Consider the following 26928-nt stretch of genomic DNA (forward strand, 5'->3'; position numbering starts at 1 on the left):
CAATACATTGGTACACACATGGACACACACACACCATTACACATGGGTGCATGCATGGGCACATACACACACCATTATACACAGGCACGTGCACGCACGCACGCGCACACACACACACACGCCCTCCCTCCTGTCACCTCCCTGGTCCCTCCCCTCTTTCCTGGTCGTGCTCCAGGGCAGCCTGGGCACCAGAGGAAGGGTTAAACTTCCCAGAGCTGCAGCACCCGCTGGGTCCAGCATTAGCCAGCTGAATGTGCCCTTAGGACAGAACTTCAGCCTATATAGGGCTGGGACAGGGTGAGGAGGTAGGGAGGTGGGGCAGGAGCAGGGCACACAAACCGCCCGCCCCCCACCTGCCTGGCTCACTGCTCTGGAGTCCCCTGGCTGCCAAACCAGCACCCCCTCCCCACTTTGCCCTCTGTAACTCCCTTGATCTGGCACATTCCACCGAGCCACACATCAAATCCGGCGTCCCCAGGTGGCTTCTTTCAGAGACTTCCACCAGGCTGGAGCCAACGGGAGGGAACCTGGGGAAGGAACCCAAGCCCGTCAGGGCTTCCTGGCAAGGTTGTTGGAAATGTCCCCAAGGTTCTCGGAAATGACGCTTTCTATGTCCTGAGAGCCAGGGCATCTGTGTTGATGCTCTGCCGGTAGCTCTCGCTCAGCTCTAAGGCCGCAATGGAGGGGAGGAGGGGCTTGCAGGAGCATGGGAAGTTGACCGTGGCCAGAACTAGGAGAGGACAGGAGGGGAATGGCCACATCCACGCCTGGGGACACAGCTGTCCCATATTCTCCAGGAGACAGCTGAGACAGTGAGAAGACAGACTCTCAGAGGACCCACTCCCTTTACAAAACGCTTTCACAACCCTCCTCTCCTTTGCTCCCCACCCTGAACCACCCGACTGGATCCCCCCCACCCCGCCCTTCTAGGCTTGGAGAGCAGGGAGCTTTTCTCCCATTTGCCCTTGAGGGAAGCAAGGCCCAGAGAGGGCCAGCACCTTGCCTAAGACTTCACAATTAGCTAGTTCATAGCAGTGCTGGGTTTAGAATAAGTGGGAGTCTGAACTGAAAGACAAGTTCCTCGTCCCCTGCTTTCTTCCCTCCTCCAGGAAGCCCCTTAAACTCCTGGTGGCAATAGTCTTCCTCCTGCTTGTCAGTGGGGCTGGGGGAATCTGGTGAATGTCTGGGAGCGCCCACCATCCTTAGAGCAGGGGATCCTAGGGAGGAAAAAAACAGCAGCCTCAGCCTCATGCCCATCCCTTTCCTCTGTCAGCCTCCTGAGGAGGTGTACTCGGCGGGAGACTCTGTCCTGGTGAAATTCCACTCAGATGACACCATCACCAAAAAAGGCTTTCACCTGCGGTACACCAGCACCAAGTTCCAGGACACACTGCACAGCAGGAAATGATCACTGCCTTCCCATGGGGGTGGGGATGGGAGGCCTGCTGCCCTCAGTCCCCTGGACTGCACAGTGGGCGGTGGGCAGGAGGTGGGCACCCCGTCCCTGTCCCCCAGGAGTCCCTCAGGTGCCAAGACCTGCAGGCCGAAGGTCCAGGTGAGGCTGTCCTCAGGAGGTGGGGGACCTGGACTCCTTCATGATCCCTTCCTCCCTGCCCCCACCAGAGCAAGGGGGCTAGAGCCAGGGAGCCAGAGCTTTCACTGAGACACTTGAAGTGGCCATTCCTCTCTGGGGGCCTGGCCTGGTTGGGGAGCACGTCTGTCAGCCCAGCCGCCCATCTTCCCTGCCCTCTCTGAGCGCTCACTGCATTGCCTAGAGGCGGTGGTATATCTTCATTGTAATGTACGTTTCCCACCCCTCCTCCAAACTCCCTTTGGTTTTTTGAAGCCCCCACTTCCCCACTTCCTGGGGTGTGAGTGTCCACAGGAGTCCCACAGGAGCCACAGTGGGGAAACGCAGGGGAGGGGGTGGGGAAACAAGACAGGGCTTCTCTCGGGCCCAGCGGCTGGTCAGCCACACCAGGGCACCCAGACAATAAACTGAAAGTGTTACAGCCAGGATCTTGTGCCAGATGCCGTCTGGGACATGGCGGGGCGGGGGAGGAGGCCGGGGGAGGGGGGCTGTCTCATTCCAGATGTGCAGGCTTGCTGCGTCTGGGACCAGCTGATGGCCAGGACACCTGGCCTCGCTGGCTGCCCATCCATCCCTGAGGGTGTGATTTCACACTCAGGCACACACAAACACAGCCGCCTCGCACACTTCAGCCTGTAGGCGTACAGCATACACGCAGTACTGATAGCCCTCCCACACAGCGTGAGGAGTGGAACATTCCTGTAAAGAGGGTGTGTGGGGGCAGGGAGGGGGAGGTATGTAAAAGGGGACGGGCATGCCTCTGTCCAGCTGGTGTCCATCCTGGTTTTCTGTCTCTGTCTGGGGAAAGGGGTGGGTGGGCTGGAGGGTGTCCTATGGAGCCCACCAGAAGTCAGAACACTGGCATCAGCCAGAACAGGTCCACGAACGGCCATTAAACTCTGCCTTCCTGCAGGTCAAATGCTGAGTGCTGGCCCCTACGGGTCCTTCTCTTCTCATGGAGACAAGAGCCTGACACTCAGTAGCCACTGAGCAAACATTCCCGCTCCGGCCCCTCTCCCAAGGCTGTGTCTCATCTGGCCTCCTCCTTCCCGCCATTGCCTCCTCGCACCCCAGCCAGCAGTGAGGTCCAGACCTGTTTCCCAGAGGCCAGGAGGAGAGAAGTCACATCCCTGCACCCTCTATTCAAATGAACCTCTCTCTCCACTCTCTCTTCACGGATCTCAAGGGCAAAGAAAGCAGGGAGAGGACCTGGGTTCTCCAGCCTGGGCTGGTCACTACCTGGGCTGGTCACTACCGTATCTGAGAGAGAGCCAGGCATCTGGCTCCTGGCCCTGGGGCTCCTTGAGATCCTTCTGTGGGTCTGTAGGTCTTTCACTGGCCTCCAGTGTGCCGCCCCCTCACCCCACCCACTGCTGAGGCACGTGTTGTGCCAGATACTCCCTGGACTGTGGGAGGAGACCTACCCCCAGGCAGCAGCATCGCATGGTGCACCCCAGATGGGCCCTTTCAGCAGAATGCCGTCGTGGAAACCAGATGCATTGCTGGCATCTGATGTGTAGGCAGGACCCTCTCCTTCCAGGAAGCCAGCCTGCTCCCATCACAAGGCTGCAGAGCCCTTGAGGTCCTGTGAGGCAGGGGGTGATGGCCCGAGGGGCTACTGCCTCTTGCTTCAGTGAGGTCACAGCCCAGGACATCATAGCCACCCCTCCCTACCCCCACCTCCTCCGACCTCGCCCCGGAGGCCATGAGTAGAGTGGAAAGGCCCCCAAACTGGCAGCTCCCTGGGCATCTCCCCCAGACACTTTGCCAACCAACAGTTGGCAGAAGAAGTTGAAGAAGCCCCAGTTTCTTCATCCAGCTCCTCCGCAGCGGAATTTGTAGTCTGTGGCCACAGCTCTCCTAATAGCCCTCCAGGTTCTTCGGAAGCTCAGAGGACTGTGCTCCCAGGTCATTAGCCACACGTCCAGAAGGAGCCAGGATCCTAAACCCCATGCAGAATTCAGGGCTCCAGCCCACAGAGAGCACCTGGTCCTCCACCCTGAATAAGGGCTCTGGGAACAGCAATGCCACAGGCAGGAGCAGCTCAGGCAGCCACCCCAGGCCCCTGTCCCCAAACTCCATCACTGCCATAGACCCAGACCCTTCTAATGACACAGGGACTGTGCTGGTGGGCCCTCGCCGTCTACCCTGGGCCTGTCTTCAGAGGCTACCGCTGAGTGGTAGAGGCTGCTTGGGAGCTGGGTGCAGACCACTGATACATATTCCAGGAGTTAATCAGCACGCCTGCCCTCAGAGCTCCACCTACCCTCACCTTCTGGGTTCTAGACTAGGCCAACTCCAGTGCAGCTAGCCACCCAACAGCTGAGCTGACTCCATGTCAAGGGAAGAGACCCTTGCTCCTCCAACTATCTTCAAGTCCCTGAGGGCTCCCTCACTCCTGAGTACATGGCCAGGAGTAGAAGAGCCGAGATGGACCTGCCCTAGACCATGCTCCCAGGTTGAGATTAGCGCACACCATGGACCTTCATGGTCCTGCCTCTGGGAGCACTTTTCTAGCCCACAGGGCAACAGCGTTAGCCCGGCGGTCAGGAGATGTGGCTCTGCCATCCTTTGTCCAATGGCGCTGGCCAGCTGTCTCCTCCCTGCAGCCCTTGATCCCCAAGCCTCTCTCCTGTCCCCGGCAACCCTTCCTGCCATGGCTGAGGTGGATTAGAACACCCAGGGCTTAGACTCCAAGCAGCCCAAGGGTGGGGTTCCTCAGCAGTAAGGGGGTGGGGGAGCTCCTAGGGCCAAGTGTGGCTCAACTATAGCAGAAGGAAAGCCACATGCCCTGCACCACCACCATCTCCCTTCTCTTTCCTCCTTTTCCCTTCCCCTCCATCTAACCCTATATGATTCTCTTTCTTCAAAAGGTCATAAGCTTGCATGCAAATATAGCCAGTTTCAAACACAGGCTCTACCCTTTGGTGGCTGTGTGCCCCTGGGTGAGTCCTTTAAACTCTCTGAGCCCCAGTTTCTTCATCCAGACACATGGAATGACAACATCTTACAGGGTTTCAAGGAAATAATGAGATGCCCTTAGAAGAGATCCTGATACAGTGCCTGGCAAATAGGAGGCTCTCTGTAAATGGGCCTTCTTTTCCTTCTCTTTGCCAGACAGTTTTCCAGTTCCTGGACTATTCTCTTTCTATGCAAAAAGGAAACTTCTGGGTACACTAGTTTCCAGTCAAGCATTAGGAGCTTAGGGCAGAAGTATTCCTGCCAGAGAAGGCCATGCTTGGCCCACAGCAAGGCGGGGCCTTGTGGGACAGCAGGAGACATTTCTGGCTAGCTGGTAGCCTTTCTGGGCACCTCCCAAGTCACACCCTGTGCTTGACTGTCCCTATACACAGAGCTGATTCTAGAATCTGTGAAAAGATTTGCTGCTCCAGTTTGCAAAAATAGTGTCTGACTTGGGGAGTGGGGAGAGGGCAGCCAGATGTCTTCCTCAGAGAGACACGAGGCCCCCAATAACAGCCTCCTACTGACCAGCCTGCTTATCCTGCTCCAACCTCCTCCCAGCCCCACAGCCTCCCCTCCCCCACCTCAGGAACATCTGGTTCCAATCTCCTCCAGATGCTGTGGCCAAGCTGTTTTATGGCCAATCACCTCAGCTCAGCTTCCTGAAGGCCTCCCTCCATTTGGGGGAATGGTCCCTCCTCATCCCTTTCCTTGGAACCCCTGCCACCTTTTTTCCTAACATGGAAAAGAGACACATACTAAAACCACACAAAACCATGAGGGTCCTCAGAACTGGCACCTCCCCACCCACTACCTTGGGGAGACTGTCATCCATCCAAGACAAAAAGAAAGATGCCAGCAGAGAGACAGAAACAGACAGTGGGGGACATGAGGGCATGCAACCATGTGTCTCTGTTGGGTTGTCTTTGTATTTGTGTCCCCACAGCAGAACACCCCACTTGTCACCTGAAGGCATCCCTTGGTGGCCACTGCCTCATTTTCCCTCTCTGCCTGTTAGCAGGGCTAAGTCGGGCGGCCCCTCAACTGGAGAGTGGCAGCTACAGCTCAGGGTCATCCCTTACCTTGTGGCTCTCTGTAGCAGCCAAGTGTGTCTAGGGAGGTGGTGTATGTGTGTGGCACGCACACATGTGCGCTTGCTTGCATGTAGACCGCTCTCCCTCCATTAGGTCAGATTAGAGGGACATGAGCCAGAAAGGACCTCCAGGCGGCCAGATTCCAGCCGGTGCCCTGACCCAGCTCTGACAAGCGCCTCCAGCAACCGGCGAGCAGAGCAGAGCAGCCATCTGGAGAGAGCAAGGAAAGTGGCCCCACCCCCACCCCCACCTCAGTTGGCTGCCTTCATCCCCCACTAAGAGGACACTGGGAGCCAACCTTTCCATTGGCTCCACAAAAGGAAGACTAATCCAGGAAGGATACTGAAAACCCTGCACCCCTGAAGGATTCTGGGGTGGGCTGGGGGTCTCCTGACCAGAGGAGGGAAGGATGGGCCCTGGAGGTCATTCCCAATCTGCAGAATTCTAGACACCCAGTGTTGCTCACCACTCCTTTAAAAGAAGGCACCTTGGCATTTGTGACTCTACAGCCCCCCCTGGTGTTATTCAAGATCAAGGTGCAGCCTTGATCAGCCAGAAGAGATGTCCAGGAGAGACCCTTTCAAGGGTCATGTGTTGAGACCAGCCTGCCCATGTCGCACTGTTCAGGTGGCTCCTGGCATACACTAGGTGAGGCAGGACAGTGGAATGGGAAGATTCCAGCTTCTGAATCAAATCCAGGCACCATTGCTTACCAGCTGGAAGGCATGGGCAAGCCTTTTAACTTTCTGTGCCTCAGTTTCTTCATCTGTTAAATGGGACTACTACAGCACAGGGCCATTGTAAACACATGAACCGATGTGTGTGAAAGCACCTGGCCAAATGCCTGGCCCATAGCAGGTCCTCCGGAATCCGTCGTTTGCCCTTCAGCTTTCCCCTAGTCCAAGGAGGCTGTGCCCCAAGCTCTGAATGACACATGTTCATTTGGTCCTGAGCCAGTGAGTGTCAGCAAGGTGACTCTAATTTTTCTGGAGCTTTTCTACTCCAGCAGAGGATCATTTTAATAAGTCCATAATAATAGACGCAGAGGTGACTCAGATCTGCAAATGAGGAGCCCTGCTTGGGAGGGGAGAGTTGGGCTCTGGGGGAGGGAAATTCGGCAGCATCTGGGTCTGACACAGTGGCAGGCTGCTGCATGGGGAAGGGTTCCAAACAGGGGACCTTGGTTATGTCTCCAGACTGCCCCAGGTTCCCCTCTCAGAGGCCTCAGTTTCCCCTTCTGCAAAGTTCAGGGGAATACCAAAAGACCTCCAAAATCCCTTCCAACTAGAGATACAGCTCTGCTTTCTGAGCCCTGCCTCCTGCAGCAAGATTTGGAACACCCTCAGAGACGGTTCCAGATGTCTCATCCTGGGGGACGTCCCTGGGTGAGTTCCTCTGTGACTGTACAACTGCCCACCCCTCCCAGAGCTCACAGAGAGTCAGGCTCTCAGGCCATGGCGCTTTATTGATGCACGGTCGCAAGCACAACACAGGCGGGTGTGCCCCCAGCTCAGAGCAGACACAGGGCCAGGAGAGAGCAGAGGGCCACCCCCCCACAGCAACACAGTCAGCAGAGGGGGAAAAGGCCCCGGGGGCCCATGTCCTCTCCTCCATGCATCTCCCAGGGCCTCCAGACCTGCTTCATGCCATGGAGACAGCTGACCACACCACTCCCTGTGGCTACACAAGAGGCGACCAGCTGTCCCACCTGCGCCCTTACTGAGATATGGCCTTGTTGGCCTTCTGGCCCCTTCTGTACTTCACTACAGAAATCTGGCTGTCACTGTGGGGGCTGGAGTCCTCTGCCTGACTTCACCTCCACCATCCTCCCAAACAGCTAGCTGCCTCCATCCACACCTCCACCCGCCAACCCCCACCCCCTTTGCTTGTCCCAGGGGTCCACCCTCACCACCTTTATGACCCGTACCAAAGTAGGAGATAGGCGAAAACGCTGGGAGGCCCAGGAAGACTTCTCCAAGAACTCCCCAGGGAAGGGCCTCTCCGCCAACAGGCTCGCGGTGGGGAGCAGACAGTGCCAGTGGGCGGGGCGTGAGGTGCGGTGGCAGGGAAGCCACAGTCCAGATCACACGCAGGCACAGTGCAGAAACGGTGCCGCGGCAGAGAGAGCGAGCAAAGCGCACAGTCAGGCGGAGTGCCAGGGCTCTTCGGAAACCCTGCAACTATAGTTCCACACCGGGTCCCCTCAGGGCAGGAGGCGGCCCACTTCCGACTGAGAAGGGGTACCTCTGGGTCTCAGGGGTCTCTGTCCCCCTCCTCGACCCCAGTGGCTGCTACTGCAGACCTCAGTGCTCTGAGCAAGGGAGAAGGAGAAGATACGCTGGGGTATACAGCATCTCCAGACGAGAAAGGAAAAGTCCCAACAGCTTGGAGCCCCCAAAGCCAAGAGGAAAAAGAGGGCCCCTTTCTAGAGGGCAGGTGGAGAAGGGGGGATGAAGGACAGCTCTCCCCATGCAGGAAGAGGGTGCTGGGGGTCAAGGAGCAGCTGGGGGTCAGAGCGGTGCAGGAGACTATGTATAGAGAGGGAAAAGGGCCAGGCCTGGAGTCAGCAGCCCCCGGGACCCGCACAGAGGAGAGGGGTATTCTGTAATTGGCCCTGAGTGCGGTGGGCGGGGCTAAAGACGAGCGCCCGGCAGCTCTCTGCAGTGCCTCTGGGGGCTGGCAAGCAACACGTGGGCTCTGGCCCCGGGTGGCTGCTCAGCTACAACCCCCAGGCTGTAAGTTTCCATGGGACGGAGGCTGGGAAGAAGCAAGAAACAGCAGGATTGAGGGAAACCAGGAACGGGGAAATCTCCGGAAATCTACCCTCCTTCCACCAACCTACGGAGGCTAAGAAGCGTTACCAAGTCCACCAGGGGGGTGAATAGGCCACGCCTACCAAGGGGACACCCTCTGTTACCTCTAACACCAAGGGGTGGGAAAGGGGGAGGCCGTGGCGTGGAGGGAGCGGGGGGCAGGGGAGAGAAAGCCAGCTCCCTGAACCTATGCCACCCATCGCCACCCTGCCTGTCATCTCTCCCTAGCCCCCCAGCTCCCCAGGAGTCCCTAGCGGCCCACACTGATGTTGCAGGTCTTGCAGCTGGGGTCCTTCTTGGCGTCAGCAGTGGATAGGCTCATGAGCTGGTGCCCGCTGATCTCCCCTAGGGTGCCCAGGGACAGGTCAACGGGCTCCGTATAGATGATCTCCAGGATGAGGTCCTGGGCGTGGCGGAAGATCAGCTCCCCATCCTCCACGCTGCAGGTCAGGAACTTGTTGCAGGCAATGTCCAGGAGGGGCAGGCGGTCACGGCAGAAGCGGTCCCCCAGGGAGCCCTTGGGGGCCAGCACCAGGATGGCATAGTGGTAAGCTGTGTACATACAGTAGAAGTCCGCAAAGTAGAGGTTGGTGCTGGGGTTAAAGAGGCGCTGGGCGGGGATCTGGAAGCGCCAGCGGCCGTAGGGGGAGTCCTGAGGAGGCTGGCCTGTGTTGAACTCTGTGTTGCAGCTGAAGAAGACGCCATGGAGCATGCCACTGGTTGGAGAGCCATGGCTGCCGCTGTTGTCCTTCAGGTAGGGCTGCAGCATGTTCCCGCAGTGGGTCCTACCCATCCCAGGGGAAAAATGCCAAAGGAAAGAGAAAATGCTGCTGGTTAGCTGGATTGAGCCTTGGCTGCTATGTGTGGTTGAGAAAGGAGCCAGCACGGCTCCCAGCTTTCCCACCAGCTGCCGCCTCCGTCCATCGCAAATAGAACATTCCAGAATTTGAGATCGGGGAGAGCCCTGGAGATGGGCTGATGCAACCCACTCCTTCATAGAGGAGAGGTCTGAACCTACCACTCCCCAGCTTAAAACCCTTTGATGGAGCTTTCATGAAAAGCAAGGGCATCAAGATCTGGTCTTTCTGACCCCACCTCCCCCCATCCCCACTCCCATAAGTAACATCCTCCAGCCACACACAAACCCCGACTTTCCTGCCTCTGTGCCTTTGCAGTGAGTGCTCTTCCCTCTGCCTGGACTGCCTTTCCCACCTGTCTTCACCTGGCCCGGTAAACTCCTAATCATCCTTCCAGGCCCCGCACAGATGTCCCCTCCTCTCCAGAATCTTCCAGGAACATCAGGCACTTTTATTCCACAAAACTTTGACTGCCTACTGTGTGCAGACACTGAATTTTACCCAACAATCACACGTACTTCTTACATTTCGTCTGTCTGTACTGTCCCACTGATAGACTCTCAGATTTTCAAGAGGGGGACTCTGTCCTTTATTCATCTGTACATCCTGGCACATATGGGTGCTTTCCCTCTCTTGCCCGCTTGCTGACAGAGGAGCTGGAACTGGGCCAGCGTGCTCACCATTCACCTTGCTGCCTCTCTTCTTTAGTACAAAAACCAAAGACCCCACTAGCTCCTTGCCACACCGGGGTAGGGTGGGAGCAACCCACCCCAGCTGAATGCACTGACAAAGACAGTAAGACTAGCAGGTTGCCCTAGCCCAGCCTTAGAAGGGCATAGACTTGGAGCAGTGTCAGCAGGCCTGGGGGGATGGGCAGCCCCAGACAGCTTCACCCTTGTCGCATCCTGGATGTTTCAGGTGACTGATGACTTACTGTCTCCCTGAGCCTCGGGCTCCCCATCTGTAGGCTGGGTGGGTTGGACCAGATCATCAATTGGATTACATATTTTTGGACTACAGAGCCCCTCTCATTCCCAAAGGATATTATACATAGGCAGTCGATAGGCAATGAAATTGAAGCTGCTTCAGTTGAACAACAGGTGTGGGGCCCACCAAGCCTCCCCCTGACTTCCCCCACAACCCCTCATTACCCGCCTAAAATGCCCTGCAACACTTCCCTGGAGCCTCCAGGCTCCACAGTACACAGCTTGAAGACTAAGACCGTTCATGCACAGAATCCTCTCGCCCTGTGCTCCCCTCACCACCTTCCCCTAGGACCCAGAGCCTGAACTGGAAAGACAGCTGACTCTTGGGATCAGAACCCAGTGAAAGGAACTGTCCCAAAGAAATACAAACCCAAGATCTTGTTCACCCAGGCCAGATACCATGGTTCCCCCATAGCATCCCCAACCCGAGAGCCCTTTCCTTCCCTGGAGCCCAGTCCTCAGCAGCCAGCTGTCCCCACAGCAGCCAGCCTGGGGTAAGAGATCATAGGGTCTCCTTAGGAGGGGCTGGCAGTGACAAGGTAGGCGTGACATGAGACAGCCAGGACCCTCCAGGCAAAAGAGAGGCAGGGTGGAAAGCAAGACCGGGGTCCTGCGGGGGCCACGCTGTACCTGGCATGTTGGAAGTACTCCTTGTGGTGGTTGCGGTAGAAGACGGAGAAGCGGAGCATGCGGCCTGCGATCTGCTCGGCCTTCTCCTGCAGCTGCGCCAGGTGCTCCTTGGCGTAATCTGCAAGAGTTCCAGCTGGTAAGCCCAGGGTCAGGATGGGTATCACAGCCTCGCCCCGCCCCGACACTTGCCCACTGCACATGGAGTATGTCAGCCCACCCCTGTCCTCAGAGCAACAGGGGACACCAAATAGTCCCAGCAACTTGGACCACATAGGAGCAGGCCAGGGGCCCCAGCTGGGAACATGGACAGCTGGATGCTGTTTGTCCTCATCACCTCTGCCGTCCCATTGCCAAAGGCTTAGGCTCGCTGAGTCCAAAAGGGGCAGGGGCTGCCCAGTTACAAAGTCATACCAGGGGGCCCAGGAGCCGTGATCCCCAGCCATGTTCATGTGAAGAGGAGTCCTGGGGTCCAGGCAGAGCTGCTGCCAACCAAGACAGGGCCTTTGTACAGATTAGAAAAAGGTGCCCTTTCCTCCTTTGCAGATGCAGCCCTGGCCAGGGTGCTGGGTTTGGCAAGAAGAGTGGGGACTGGACCGCAGCCATCCCCAGCTCCCCACTGCAGGTGGGGCTCTGGAGTAAACCAAGAGGCTTTCCCCGCAGGGAGCAAGAGCACCCCAGAGTGGGGCTTTACAGCCGAGCTAAGGAAAAGCACTGCTTGAAAGAGAATGGCAAGTCAAGGAGACTTAGGGCATGGGCCCTGGCAGAGGATGAAGCCAGCTGCCTCAGAAGCCTGGGGCTAGGAATATTCCCTGCCCTTTCCTTGTGACAGAGAGAGATCTGGAGCAGTTCTCACTGTGGACACCAAAAGAGTGGACTATTTGTGGGGCAGATCCCGGGTCATCCACGACCCGGTAGGGATACATAAGCCTGGTGCTTATTCGTGCTGGAATTTGCCAACGAAATTCTGCTAAGAGGGTTTGCAGGACCTCTGAATAGGGGTCATGTTCCCTGGCTAAGTGGAGACTTGAGACGAGCAAATGGGATTATTATTATTATTCCTATTTGCTGACTGTCCATCGGCCGATGATGGATAAACGAGGTGTGGTCTACGTATACAACGGCCTATTATTCTGTCTTAAAAAGGAAGGACATTCTGACACATGCTCAACACGGATGAACCAAACTTGAGGACAGGATGCTGAGTAAAATGACAGAGCCAACACTCCAGTCCCAGAAGGACAAATGCTGCATGATTCCCCTCACAGGAGATACCAAGAATAGTCATAGCTTCGGAAGACACAGAGTGAAATGGTGGTTGCCAGGGGCTGAAGTGAGGAGGGAAGGGGAGCTGTCATGTAGAGGGTCTAGGGAAGATGTTCTAGAGATTGGTCGCACAACCACTGTGAACGGACTTAACGCCACGAACCCACACACTTAACTGGTTGAAATGGTAGACTCTGTGTTATGTATATTTTATCGCAATTCAAAACAGTATGTTTGCCCCGAGCCAGAGAAGAAGGACATCCCTGTATGGAAGTGGTTTTGCCAACATGACTAGGAGCCCTGACGTCTGCCTCCTGTGTCAGACCGCAGGCTTGTCCAGGGCAGGCGTGGGTCTCGTCCATGGGGGCCGCCCTGTTGGCCAAAGTCCTGTGCCCTCAGGAGGTGTTCATAAGCGGCTGCAGGGCTAAGGCACAGCCCCCTCCTGACCCTAACTAAGCCTGATGTGTCAAAGCAGCGGGAGAGCAGGGCCTCACCCCCGGTGCAGAACTCCACCGTCTCGCTCCAGCCAGATACCAGGTATTCCCCGTCACTCTGCTTCACTGCCGTCTGCACAGCCACGCTGTACTCCGTGCGGGGACTCAGGAACCAGTGGCCTCTCACAGTCATGGGCAGTGGCACGGCCTTGGCCACAAGCTTGGTGGGGACATCCTGAGAAATGGGATGCAGAGAACCTAGAGTCAAAGAGGGGGTCGCTCCCAACCTTGGTATTCCGCCAGGGCTCATGCTCCCCAGCCAGCCCCTAGGCTGCCTGAGGAGGGCCAAAATCTCCATGATTCAATGGTTTGGTGCCCTGGCCACCATTTTCCTGCGGAAGCAAGCAGTGGCCATTGGAAAGGCCATACAGATAACCTCCAGCTTCCACCCCTCCGTAATGCCCCCTGATGCCCATTCTCTTGGGAGCTAAGGAGAAAGGCCGCGGGAATGGAGGCCGAAAAGTTGAGGACGTTGAGACCTCCGTTTTCGAGGGAGACTTCGAGAGCTCTGCACACTGCAGTGCCGTCTCCACGGCAACAGCAAATGCTGAGAGCCAGGGAGGAAGGGAAAATATGCCTTATTCTTTGTGGGGGGGGGAGGGTTAAGGGGGTGGTGTTGAACATTCACGTCACCGTGGCAACTGGCCTGCCAAAAGACACCCAGATAGGGAGAGCCAGTTCCAAAGAGAGAGAGGGTGAGTAACCCACATGATGCAGTCGTCGTGGGAACCAGCTCCTTCCCACCTCATTCTTCCCCCTTCCCCTCTGCCAATGTGAGAAGATGGGAGCCTTCCTCTCACCCACCCCCACACCGGCTTTAACCCAGGGAAAGGACACCCAGCCAGCGGAGGACTCGGCCATGTTGCTCTCCTCAACCCAGCCACCAGTAGGCCAGAGGGCCGGGGGCCGAGAGGATCACAGCAGTCTAAGAGGGGTCAGTGAGGACCAAGCAAAGAGCCCACACAGTCAACAACAAAGCTGCTTCCTGAGTCAGCGGCTTTGTCATTCCCTGAGAAGCCAGCCCCAGGTGTGGTGTCTGTGGCCCCCCTCAGGTTTTCCCACCCCATCTGAAGGCCCCGTCGTGAGGCCGATCATGGTGTTCCCGGTAGCTGGGCCCCAAGCCAGACACCATGTGAACATTACCTAACGGATGCCTCTCACAGGCCCGTGGGGGCTCACATTATTATTCCATTTTTACCAGTGAAGGGACTTGGGCTCAATGAGGCTAAATAACTTTCCTAAGTTTCCACACTGAAAAGAGCCTGGGTTTGAACCAGACCTGTCTGACTCCCGACGATCACCACACAGCACTCCATTACCCTGCCTCCTTCAAGGAGGGGTATGAGCGAGAGGCCTTCTGGGCACCCTCTACTCACCCGGTGCTTGAACTTGTTGGAGTTCTTGTTCTCCTTCTTGTTAAGGTCAATGAAGTAATGGGTGACCCTCTCCAGGTCACTGTTCTCCATGGCCCAGGAGATGCGGAAGGAGTCACAGGTGATGTTGTTGACCTCGATGCTGTGGGGCGTGGACAGCAGCTCCATGCTCCCCTCTGGCTTGGCTCCTGTGGGGACTGAGGGGAGAGGAAGAATTAGCCCGTTCCTCCCCACCAGAGTTTTCTGGAATGTCTCATTCCCAACATGCTTTGCAAACTGGAACCTTGGGAATCCATTGACTGCCCCCGCCTCATCACATCAGATGGGAAGAGTGCATGGGAAGATAGAAGAGTAGGACCAAGGGTGGGATGGGGTGTCCCCCCCTGGGGGGGCTCTTGGCTCTCCTCAGAGGGGTCTGCGGAGCAGACGGCACCTGACAGGTGGCCGAGGCAGTGGGAATGCTGCAAACGCCGACAGGACAGATTCGCAGCAGATGGAGCAGGGGGGGGGGGGGGCCAGCCAGAGGGGGGGAAAAGGGGAGGGGGGGGGGGTGGAGAGAACTGTATGAGGCGGTATAGGAGAGACAGGAAGCACCCACTGAGGAGACCAGCGTGAGGGTTGAGGAGGGCAGAGGGCCCCAGTAGCCAAGAGGCCAAGGGTGCCAGGCCGCTTGGGCTTAGACCTCCCTCCTCCCTCAGGGTGACTCAGGGAGGGTTGCCAAGATGCAAGGCTGGGAGTCCAAGCGCCACGGAGATGCACATGGATATACTGTGGCGGGAGGGGCCAGCACGGGCCATAGCTCTTCTTCCGCCCCCAACTTTTCAACTGTCACTCTTTCCTCTCAGCTGATCCTCTGTTGCTCGACTCGTTTGAATAATTCGTTTTACTTTTGCCATCCACAACAGACCGATCTGTGGTGATAATTGCCCAAACATCATCTCAAGCAAGCCTCACCATAGGTAAGTACTATTATTATCCCCATTTTACAGATGGGTTCACTGAGGTTGGGGGGATTCCGAGATGCTAGAGGTCATGCAGCTAGGAAGTGATTTGAACTCACATTTGACTCCAGAGCCCAGACTCTTAGTCATTGAGCAAAGGTTGTGTCCCCTTTTGTGTGTGGGTGTGTGTGTGTATGTGAGTGTGTGTGCGAGATATGTGTGTGATGTGCATGGCATGTGTATATGGGTCAGTGCACATGGTTTTACTGTTATTTTTCTTCTTCTGTCTTTTCCTTTTGAGTAACTACATTTTCTCTTTGCTTCCACCCGGGCTGCTGTTTCAGGGATCAGAGGACCACACCACTGGCGCTCACCTGTGCTTTAGCTAGCAAGAGCTAACGCTGGCCTTGACTGTGACCTGGCTCATGAGCTCTGGGTTAACAGGGTGGGAAGGGAGAGGGGCAGGGAGAGGGGCAAGACTGTCTCTGGGACAAGAACATGAATGTGGGTTGGACTTGCTCCCGGCCATTTGCTTAGTGCCCAGTGGAGCTCGTGCCTTCCTGGTTCCTTCTGAAGCCCCATCCCAGCACACCTCAGGTTTCTGGAATGTTGTTTCCTTTTCTCCCCCTTCTGCTTCTTCTCCTCTTTTTCCCCAGGTGCTAAGGGTGAGGGTACCTCGTGCCTTCAAAAGCAGGTACTTCTATTTATAGCTTCCAGAAGATCCAACCCACACTTGCCTGTCAGTTAAAGCCTGTTGTGGAGCCTGGTGGGCTAAATTCATCCGTGGGTGCCTGAGTGGCAGGCACAGAGGGAAGGATATGGGTGATGGCTTTTACCTGTTCCAGGATGCCCCCTGAGCCCGAGTTTGATCTTGGGTTCCTACCCTAAGCCTACCTGTCATGAAGTTCAGCCACACGTTGGTGGCTTGTGTGCAGGGAGTCCTGTGATAAACAAGCACGGGGGTGCTACCAGGTCCATCTCAAAATAAAGCAGGATAGGATTGTGAAACAATTGTGCAATAAACCAGTTTATAATTCATGGGGACAGATGTGGAGACGGGGATTTGGTATGCTCTGGGCTTCCAGTGAGGAGCTTCCCAGGGAGACACACGTATGCACACAGACACACAGATACACACACACACACCCCAACACAGACACACTCCTACCCCACAGAGGGCCTGAGTGACCACCTCCCATCCACAGCAGATTCAGTCTCTGCCTACCGGACAGGTGGGCACCTATTCCTGCCTCAGTACTCCTCTCCTCAGACTCTCCCCCAGAGAGAGGGGCAGCCATTTTGGGGGGGGGTGCAGACTCCAGGAGCTGGTTCATCGTTTCCTTTCTACAGTTCTAGCAGCACTGAGATTACTCCCCCTGTGCTAGCCTGGGAGAGTGGTCGTGAGTGACACTTGGGAGAACAGCAAAGCCAGGGTGGACCGAGGGTGGGTGTGAGCCCCAGTTCTCCAAGTCCAGGTGCCTGGGGAACGTCAGGGTGTGAGAGACAGGTTGAGACAGCACCTGAGAAACACCCACGCTGCCAAGACAAGCATTTACACACCCACACACAGGCAGGCCCATGAGTGCACACACATACACGCACGCACACACATGCGCCGAATGTGCCCACCCACACCTGCCACACAAGGGCTGCTCACACCTCCTCAGACAGCCTCGCTCCCACACACTCACCTATGCACTCAGGTGCCTCCACCACCTTCCACAGTCTAAGAATGTCCCCCAGTTTTCCCTGTCATGCCTCCACCCAGACCCACACATGTTGAAGTCCACAGACTCACACACGCACATATGCATGCACACCTAGTCGCAAGCCATATTTGGGAAAAAAAAAAGAAAGCCACGGGCACCAACAGGCACCTGTGCTTCCTCCACACAAGGCACTCAACTCACACGTCGGCTTGCACACACACATAACACTCTCACACACGTGTCCACCCCCACCCAGATCCCGGTAGCCTCTCTCAAATCTTCTTCAGGCTCAGAGAGCCAGACTTTGAAAATCTGGTTTGTCCCTAGCCACACTCTGCCAGCCCCGATCCTCCACATGCCAACAGGTTTGCACAGCTACGTGGGTCTGCGCACAGACAGTGGCTTCTGCCCACACTCTCCACCTACCTACCCCTTTCTGCTCCGGAGTTGCCCATCCCCACATAGAAACCCTTTAGTTACATGCAATCCCTCCCTCACCATGTCCTCCCACACACATGACAAGGATATGTCCACTCCATAAATATACCTCCTCACACTGCCCCCACCCCCGGAACCCAGAGGCTACTCAGAGAAGTAAGCCCCCACACACGTAGCTCACGTGTACAAGAAACATATGTCCCTAAACGGGCCCCCCAGCGGCGGAAGCCCACACGAGAGCAGAAGTGCATGCATACAGAACTATCTACGCAAGCAAACCTCCAGTCTCCTCGCAAGCATGCCTACGTGCTATACACACCAACAGCCCTTGCCCATGCCCTTCCAGAAAGGCCCCCCACCGGCCGGGGGGACATTGATCCCCTCCCCGCTGTCCCCTTTGGCATAGCTGACTGCAGCAGAATGGTCACGGGGTGACTGACTGTGGTGCCCCAGGGGACTGGATCCAGCTGTTAATCCCTTTGCCAAGGCCCTGGGGGACAGGGGACAAGGTCGTTGGCCCTGGCGACCTAGGTGGGCATCGTGGACGGTGGCAGGCCCCTGGTGCCCGCAGCTCCTAGCCCCTTGCCACCTGAGTCGCTCTCAGAATTGACAGAGGGTTGTTCTGGGGAGGACGCGCACTCACCTGGCTCCACCGGGCTCTGCGGAGGAAGACCTGGAAGGGAAGGAAGGGAGAGACCTCTGTATGGATGTGCTCTCCCCAGGGAGAGGGGCAGCGGCGATGCCTGGGTCACAGGCAGTGGCGCTCGCTTGCTCCTCTCGCTCCTCTCGCTCCTCTCGAGGCTGCCAAAGAGGCTTCTTCCATGCCCCGCAGGCAGCTCCCGCCTGGCTCTGCAGCGCACGCACGGCTGCTGCCCCCAGAGAGGCGATGTTCCCAGCCGAGTGCAAGGAGAGGCAAGAGCGAAATCAAAGCAGCGTGGAGGAGAGAGAGAGAGAGGCAGAGAAGGCGAGAAAGAACGAGAGAGCCAGACCGAATCTGGCTCCACCAATGGGATCAGTGGCTGCCCAGCGTCAGGTGACAATAAGCAAGCTTGGTCCCCGCTCCCTGGACTGGTGGGAGGGGAAAGGGCAGAGGGTCTCTCAGGAAGCTCCGCTGATGTCCTCAGACACAGCGGCGGTGGCTGCCACTTTTCCCTGTTCTTGCAGGACAAGCTGCCCTCAGAAGTCTCTCCAACACACCTCGACTTGGAAATCTCTCACTTGAATGCAGCCCCCAAACTTTAGGATGCTGGGAGAGGGGTGGGGCTGAGCCCAGAGGCTTTGGAGTCCCCAGACAAGGATTCTGAGTCGGGGAAGGGAAGGGGAGCTGTTGACGGGAAAGGGTCCAGATGTGGTATGGGGGTTCAGTCTTCAGTCTGGATTCTCTCCTCGGGGACTCTGGCTGACCCATGGCTCCATTTTCTTACCAAAGCTATCACAAGATGTTAGACCCGCTGACGATCCTCGATCATCTAGGGAGAGTTCTCTGGCTGCTCAGTTGTCCCCAGTGTAAGGAAAGAGAAAGAGAGAGAGAGAGGTTGTGGGGCAGAGAAGGGTGTGCAGAGGCAAGAAAGTGGGGGTGGGAAGAACACACAGAGATCTTGGAGTGTTCTCATCCCAACCATCTGGGCTTGGGAGAATACTATCAGCTTTCTTATTGACAGGAGGCTTTTCTACCACCACATGAAAACCCCAGGGATGCCGCTGTGAAGAGCACTCAAGGAAATTTGAATCAAACAACCAACAGTGACAAAGTATGCACAGTGTGGAAAAGCACGGACTTTATAGTCAGATATGGTTAAAATTCCTGTTCTATCATTTTCTAGCTGGGTGATCTTGGACAAGTTCCTCAACCTCTCAGAGCTTTAATTTCTTCATCTGCTGAGTGAGATAATAAATACTAAAAGAGAAATTGTGTAAATCACTCAGCTGTGGGTCTGGTACACAAGAAGGGCCCAGTGACCCATCAGAACTATTGCCATCATTATTACTCGTGTCTGCCTGCAAGGAGCCCACGGTCTTTTGTTGAGGGCGGGGGGAGGTGGACATAGAGAATAAGAAATATACAACTAAATTGCAGGGTACAGATAGGGATTCAGAGAAGGAGGAGTCAAAACCAGCTTGAGTCCAGACAGAGCACAGCCAAGAGGGGACCGTGGAAGCAGAAGCATGGTGGGGGGTGGGGGGTGGGGAGGGCTTGGGGCAGGAGTCAAGGACAGACCTCTCAGCTCCTGCCTGAGGGCTCAGTATGCCATAGAAGGCATGAACTGAGTGCAAGGGACACTCACCGAGAGGGACTTGGGGGCTGCGGACATTAGCAGGCAGCAAAGTTTAGAGGAGGTGACAGTGGACAGAATGTGAAAATTTTACAGAGAGCAAGGACAAGCAGACGCCAATTCTTCCCTGGGTGGGTGTGGAGAACCCAAGCAAGTCTGGTCAGATCCTGAACCACAGAATGCAGTGTGGTGCAGTACACTGAGACAGGATTAAGCACTGCCTCAGCCAACTTACCTAGGTCCCGCCCCTCGCACACCTACATTGAAATGTCGCAATTCTGAAGGGGTGCAAAACGTAATCTCCTGGTTACGACCAGCGCCAGACATCTGGACCCAAACCTAGCCCACAACTACCTTGAGGGGTAGTGTGAGGAAAAGTCAGGTTCTCTGTGACTCGGTTTCCCTGCTTAAGAGGAAGACGTGTCCTAGCACACCTCTGCCTCCCACCTTCCCAGGATGGCATGCGGAGGGCGCATGAGATCATGTGTCCCAAGGGTGAACAGTAGCCATCTGTATGCACTTCTATGGAACCCTCCGGGGAAGCCACAGACCCCTTCAGGGCTTTTGCTGCTTCCTGTCTCTGAGGCCTTCTCCTCAGATCACATGAGAGAACACATGGTAAGGAGAAAGCTTCACAACCCAAATAGAACTAACTCTGTATGAAACCAGACAACCGCCAAGATACCCTTCTGCTGCATTTTTATTTTTAATAGCTTTTTATTACACAAGGAATCCATGATCACTATAAAAAGATGAGAAATTTTGATTCTAAAATTGAAGGGAGAATTAAAATAATTCATTTCCCCCACCATTCAGATACATATTTTAATAACAAAAATAGAAAGCGTAAATATTGTTTTGTAACCTGCCTTTTTCACTTACTGATACCTTTTCTGTTCATGACATAGTCTTTCTACAGTATTGTTTTAAATTGCTGAGTATGTTCTGTTGTCAGATCACACACCAATCCCCTACGCTACTATGATTATTTTACATTTTCTCCATTCTAAACAACACTGCAAGGGACGTTTTTACAGCAAAAACTCTGCCACACCTTAATTATATCTCCAATAAAATATTCAAGGGTATAGACCTTATTTGGATACTTAAACCATTAAAAAAAGAAAACCCTGGGTGCCTGGGTGGCTCAGTGGGTTAAGCTCTGCCTTTGGCTCAGGTCATGATCCCAGGGTCCTGAGATCAAGTCCCGTGTCGGGCTCTCTGCTCATCAGGGAGCCTGCTTCCCACCCCCCTTCTCTCTCTGCCTGGCTTTCTGCCTGCTTGTGATCTCTGTCAAATAAATAAATAAAATCTTAAAAAAAAAAAAGAAAGAAAGAAAGAAAACCCTGTGTGACAGTGGGGCAATTTGAATATTAAGGGGGTATTTGATAGTATTTAAGAATGATACTCTGATAAAGATACTTTATGGTTATTTTTAAAAAGAATATCCTGGGGCATCTGGGTGGCTCAGTTGGTTGGGCGACTGCCTTTGGCTCTGGTCATGATCCTGGAGTCCCAGGATCAAGTCCCTCATCGGGGCTCCTTGCTCGGCAGGGAGTCTGCATCTCTTTCTGACCCTCCTTGCTCTCATGCTTTCTCTTTCTCTCTCTCTCTCAGTCTCTCTCTCTCAAATAAATAAATTAAAATTTAAAAAAATAAAATAAAAAATAAAAAGAATATCCTTCAGAGATGCATACTATAATATTTATGAGTGAGTGACATGGTATCCGTGACTATTTAAAAATAATCTGGAAAAAATAAAATAATCTGGAGGGGCATGAGATGGACAGATGAAACAAGATTAGCATGGGTAGATAATTCTTGAAGCTGGGTACTTGGAGATCCAATAAGCTATCCTCTGCACTTTTGTGCATGCTTAGAAGTTTCCATATTTAATATTATATCCAGGGTATGATTACAATAATAACAAAAACTATTTTATTATTATTGTTAATTTTATTATTTTATTCTTAAGCACCAAGACCCTAGGCATGGGATTCTCACCACAGCCCTGAGAGGTGGACCTTTCAACCTTATCTTAGTAGGGTTGGTGATGGGAAATGAGACTCAGCCCATAAGATGTAAAACTTGATTCTAATTCAAGTCTGAGTACAAGGGCTGGATTCTTCATGATTGAAGGACATAGAGCAAATATAGAGTGTGAGGCAATAGAGAGAAGCTGTAAGCAAAAAAGACCTACAGTCTTAATATTGTTTGTAAATTTTATAGACTCAAGATGTTTACGTGTATTTCCCCATGGTTGAGCTAAGTGTAAGGATCTCAAGAGCCAATGAATGCAGACACATCCAGACAGCTCATAAAAACCACTTTGTTCATTTACAATGTGTTGGCAGTGACAGGAAAGTGCAGTGACTGTGTGTAAGAACGTATGGATTTCTTGGTGCTTATTTGCTTTATCATTTTGAAATTATATTAGACCTCTTCCAACTCTCACTCCATTGAACTTTTCAAGTATTTCTAGCTGTTTTTTACTTAAATATTTAACAATTTTAAGGCGGGAAAAATGCTGAATTATATTTAAGCACCCTGAAAAGCTATGAAGAGACACTAATGAAATACTGGAAGGGCAAAGAGAAACTTCAAGGGACAAAGCCCAAGAACAATGAAGAAAGAATCACCAGCTTTGTGAGAAGTGGAAGGACCAATAGGATGAATCCACAAGACAGGCATAGTCACTGAGCTGTACCCGAAGGGGAAGAGCACAACATAGAAGGCATGGAATACCACTGGGCACTTCGTAGCAAGATCTCAGGGACAAAACTTCAATGCTGAGGATCCAGAAACTGCCATCATGCCTCAAAGCCTTCCCTCCACTCGCTCAGCATTTACTTTACTTAGTACACATAAGCAACTGGCACGTAAAGAACCTACAGAGAAGACATACAGACGTGCAATGCAAGGTTGGCTTTTACCTCAGCTGTGCTAAACTTCAATCACTTGTATAATCCACCTGGAAACAATCTACCCTTTTTATTTCTCTAATACACATCCAGATTCGCTACTTGGTCTCAACGCAGCCTGGAATTCATTTGTTCATTCAACAAAAATTTATTGGGTGCTGACTCTGTGTCAAGTATTGTTTCAGGCAGTGAGGATACTGCAGGGGAGGAGGAAAAGAAGTCCCTACTCCTACGGGGCTTACTTTCTGGTGGGAAGAAGATGGAGAGGCAAATAAACTATGGTGTCTACTAGGTCATGGCGCTGTAAGAAAAAGAAGTCAGTAAATAGGGATAGGGAATGTCATGGGGGAGGTTACAAGTTTTAATACCATCAGAGAAGGCCTTCTTGAAAACGTGACTTTGGGATTTAAAAAAAAAAAAAAAAAAAACTGGTTGAGGAGGGGAGGAGAGCCATGCAGAATTCCATGGCGGGCAGGGTGTTCCTGGGTGGCTCAGTGGGTTCAAACCTCTGCCTTTGGCTCAGGACATGATCCCAGGGTCCTGGGATTTGGAGCATTGGGCTCTCTGCTCAGCAGGGAGTCTGCCCCCCCCCCTCTCTGCCTGCCTCTCTGCCTACTTGTGATCCCTGTCAGAAAAAAAAAAAAAAACTTAAAAAAAAAAAAAAAAAAAGAATTCCATGGAGGAAGGGCATTCCAGGTAGCTGGTGCAGAGGCTGTGAAAGGGAGCATCCCAGATTGACCCTTGCAGTATCCTTGATGCTGCAAGGAACCTGTGCCGCTGGAGCAGAGTGAGTGACAGGCATGTGATAGGAGTTAAGGACAGAGAGACAGTGGGTAGATAGGTAGGTAGACAGATTATGTAGGGCTCTGTAGACCAGTCTAAACTCTCTGGTCTTTACTCTGAAATGGGAAGCCTCTAGGAAGTCAAGAGCAGAAACGTGACCTGATGTGAAATATGTTAGTTATGTTATGTTGCAACTAAACTGATGGGACCCAGGTGGAAGCAGGGAGGCCAGTTAGGAGACTATTAAAATAATCACAGACAAAAAAAAATATATATATATATATGGTGGCCAGACCCAGGATGGCATGTCAGTAAATGTGGTGAGAAGTGGTAAGATTCTGGATATATCTGGAAAAGCTGATGCACTGGATGCATCACATGAGAGAAAGACAGGAGTGAAGAATAACTGCAAAAGTTTGACTTGAGGGGTGCCTGGGTGGCTCAGTCATTAAGGGTCCGCCTTCGGCTCAGGTCATGATCCCAGGGTCCTGGGGTCGAGTCCCACATCGGGATCTGTGCTCGCCAGGAAGCCTGGTTCTCCCTCTTCCACTCCCCCTGCTTGTGATCCCCCTCTTGCTGTCAAATAAATAAATAAAATCTTAATTTTTTTTTTTTTTTTAACTTGAGCAGCCTGAGGGATGCCATGTACTGAGATGGGGAACATTTCAAAGCAGTTTGAGGAGGGAGATCAAAAGTTTGGATGTGGACATAGGTTTGAGATGTCTTGTAGACATCCAAGTGGAAGGGGCTGATAGGCGGAAATACACATCTGGTGTTCAGAGAGGTCCATATTGAGATAGGCGCCGAGGATTATCAGCATTCAGCACAGGGTTTGAAGCCAAGAAACTGAACAGGGCCAAAGGAGTAAGTATAAAGAAAAAAGGGAAGAGTTCTGAGGACTGAATCCAAGGGCTCTCCAAAGTGTTAAGGTCAAGGAGACGAGGAGGAACCAACAAATAATGGCCTGCAAAATGATGCAAACAAATCAGGAGAAATTACTCAGAGAGAACATGTAATGGCTTGAGCTTGGATAGCATTTTCATACCACACATTCCTTTTCTTCTACTGATACATATTCAAAACAGTTCCTTATTCATTTAGTATTCCCAATGCCCAACAAGAGTTCATAGAAACAGTTTTTTTACAGAATCTTTTTACATCTTCTGAATTCTGCTTTTGGAACCAACAACAGCAACAACTAATTGTATTTGCTCTTAAGAGTTTATTAATTTCATTAATCAATGAGACAACAATGAGATGATCACCTTTACTATGAACACGTAGAAATAAACTGTTATTAATGACAATTAAGATCTGCTAGAGTCACAGATGTGATGACATGGGGTTCAGCTAGTAAGGATTTACCAGTTTCTTTTGAGGTGAGATGAAAGAATATAGCCTTTGGAAGAAAATAGAGAGGGAGGTGTTAGAGCAAGGAAAGGAAGAAAAGAGAATAGTGTGGGGCATCTAGGTGGCTCAGTCGGGTAAGCCTCTGACTCTTGATTTCAGGTCAGGTCATGATCTCAGGGTCATGAGACTTAGCCCTGTGCCGAGCCTGCAGCTCTGCCCTTAGCAAGGAGTCTGCTGGACGTTCTCTCTCTCCCTCCCTCACCTCACCTCCTCAACCCAACGTGGGTGCACATTGTCTCTCCCTCTCTAGAAAAAGAAGAAGAAGTAGAAGTAGAGGAAGAAAAAGATGGAAGAAAGAATGGTGCCAAAGGTATATTAGCTTAATTAGAGGGAACACAGGAGAATGTTCTTAATGGGAAATTATAGTAATTGTTGTTAGGAAGCAAGCCCCAAAATGTTAAAGATGGAAGTCTTGATTTAAGTCTTCTCTCCTCTTGTCCTGTTGGGGTGAAAAATTTTGCAGAAATCCAATCAGCATTACAGGAAGGAAACTGGTTTCCTGGTTAACAGGAAACTGGTTAAAGACATTATGGTGCAAGACAACAATGTAGGGTACTATTTAGCCATTAAAAATGATAATTTAAAAGAATATTCAGTAACTCAAAGATATTTATAGTTTATTGTTAGGAGAAACAAAAGCAGATTATTGAACCTTGCGTAAAGCATCTCAATTTTTAAAAACTACATGCCTAGGAAAATAACTTCAAGCATGTAATGGATGACTTTCATTTGCTTCTGGGTGTTTGTTAAAATTTTCCAAATTTTCTATAATGAATAGGTATCTTTGTAAAAAACAAAACCATCTCATATATGTTCATAGGGGCTTTATTCATAATTGAGCCAAAAACTGGAAACACCCAGATGTCCTTCAAAGAACAAATGATCAAACAAACCATGGATACTTAGTAATAAAAAGGTATGAACTAGTGATACATTCAACAATTTGGATAATCTCAAGGGAATTATGCTGAGTGAAAAAAGCCATCCCAAGAAGTCAAATATTGTATGATTCCATTTTTGAATGAGTTCCACTTCTGAAATAACAAAAGTATGAAAGTGAAGAACAGATTAGTGGTTGCCAGGGGTGGGCGGAAAGAGGGAGGTATGGCTATAAAAAGACAACTAAAAAATCTTTGCATTGATGGAAATGTTTCATATTTCTAATGTATCAATGTCAATATTCTGGTTGAATACTGAATATAGTACAATATTGTACAATATTGTGTACAATATTGTACAATATTGTGTACAATATTGTACTATAGTTTTAGGATATGTTTCTACTGGAAAAAAATTGAGATCTCTATTATTTCTTAAAACCACATGTGCATCTGGGGCACCTGGGAGACAGTCTGTTAAGCATCTGACTCCTGGTTTCCGCTCAGATCATGATCTCAGGATCAAGAGATAAAGCCCAGTGTGGGGGTCAGTGTGCTCAGCTCAGCGTGGAGTCTGCTTGATATTTTTCTCTCCCCCCTCTCCCTGCTCATTCCTGCTCTCCCTCTCTTTCTGGCTCTAAAATTTAAAAAAAAAAAAAAAAAAAAAAAGCCTTGCATGTGATCTATTTTCTCAAAAATTTTACTTAAAAAATAAAGTACATCTTCTCTTGGCCAGTTATCACAAGTCTGAAAAGTTGTCCTAGGGATATAATCCAAAGAAGAAAAAAACTTAAATGCACCAGATGTTCACTACAGCGTTATTTACAGCAGCAGTGGGGGAAAACAATCTAAGTGTCCAAATAGGAAAATAGGCAAATCATGACATAGACCCAAGAATTACTCATTAGATGCAGCAACAGAGAAATGTTATTTCAAAAGGGAGGATTCAAAATTGTGGTACAATATGACAGCTCAACAAGGGGATTGCAATATATTACAAAAGTTTTAATAGTAGTATTCTATGTGGAATTGTAGCAGAAATGTTTTCATCCCCTCAAACTCTCGGCAATGTTACGTGGTTTTTACATGGTTTGGGATTAGGGAGAACAGTAAAGGCATTTTTTATGTTAAATTACAAATGTCGCAGCCACCATGAAAGTTCTTTAAATTCGTCCCTCCCAAAGGAGCAAACTTCGTTTTTCGGGTTCAGGGCTTGGAACGTGGGTGCGCGCAAAGGTAAGCAGTCAGGAGCTGAGGGCGAGTGCCCCACCGCTGCGCCCACAGCCCCACCCCAGGATCCCACCAGCAGCCCAAGGGAAGGACCACCAAGCGAGGGCGAGGCCACAGCCCAGAGTACAGTGACCACTCCAAGGTCATCATCGAGCCCACAGACGCAGCTCGGCTGGGACTAGGCCTACTCAACTCTGACTCCGGGTCTCGCCTTCGCCCCTCGCCCCGTCCCGAGCCGAGCCGAGCCGAGCCGAGCCGAGCCGAGCCGAGCCGAGCCGAGCCG

The 26928-nt window shown here is 52.4% G+C and overlaps 2 protein-coding genes across 3 annotated transcripts in view; one reads left to right on the top strand and one right to left on the bottom strand.

Moving 5' to 3' along the window:
- Positions 1-2017, top strand: part of BMP1 (bone morphogenetic protein 1) — a 42327-nt gene extending 40310 nt beyond the window's left edge. For both annotated transcript variants that reach the window (XM_059371423.1, XM_059371431.1), the window contains one exon: positions 1274-2017. In XM_059371423.1, coding sequence (XP_059227406.1) covers positions 1274-1408 — 135 coding nt within the window. In that variant the 3' untranslated portion in view covers positions 1409-2017. The remainder of the gene's footprint in view (positions 1-1273) is intronic.
- Positions 2018-7091: 5074 nt separating this feature from the next.
- Positions 7092-18134, bottom strand: PHYHIP (phytanoyl-CoA 2-hydroxylase interacting protein). Its single transcript, XM_059371454.1, has 5 exons — positions 17794-18134; positions 14066-14259; positions 12690-12864; positions 10933-11050; positions 7092-9244 (listed from the first exon to the last, which is right to left on the bottom strand). The coding sequence occupies exons 2-5, from the start codon at positions 14228-14230 to the stop codon at positions 8710-8712; spliced, it is 993 nt and encodes a 330-aa protein (XP_059227437.1). The 5' UTR covers positions 14231-14259; positions 17794-18134; the 3' UTR covers positions 7092-8709.
- Between the last annotated feature and the right edge of the window lie 8794 nt (positions 18135-26928).

The sequence above is a fragment of the Mustela nigripes genome, chromosome 1 (assembly GCF_022355385.1).
Source record: "Mustela nigripes isolate SB6536 chromosome 1, MUSNIG.SB6536, whole genome shotgun sequence".
Taxonomy (NCBI): domain Eukaryota; kingdom Metazoa; phylum Chordata; class Mammalia; order Carnivora; family Mustelidae; genus Mustela; species Mustela nigripes.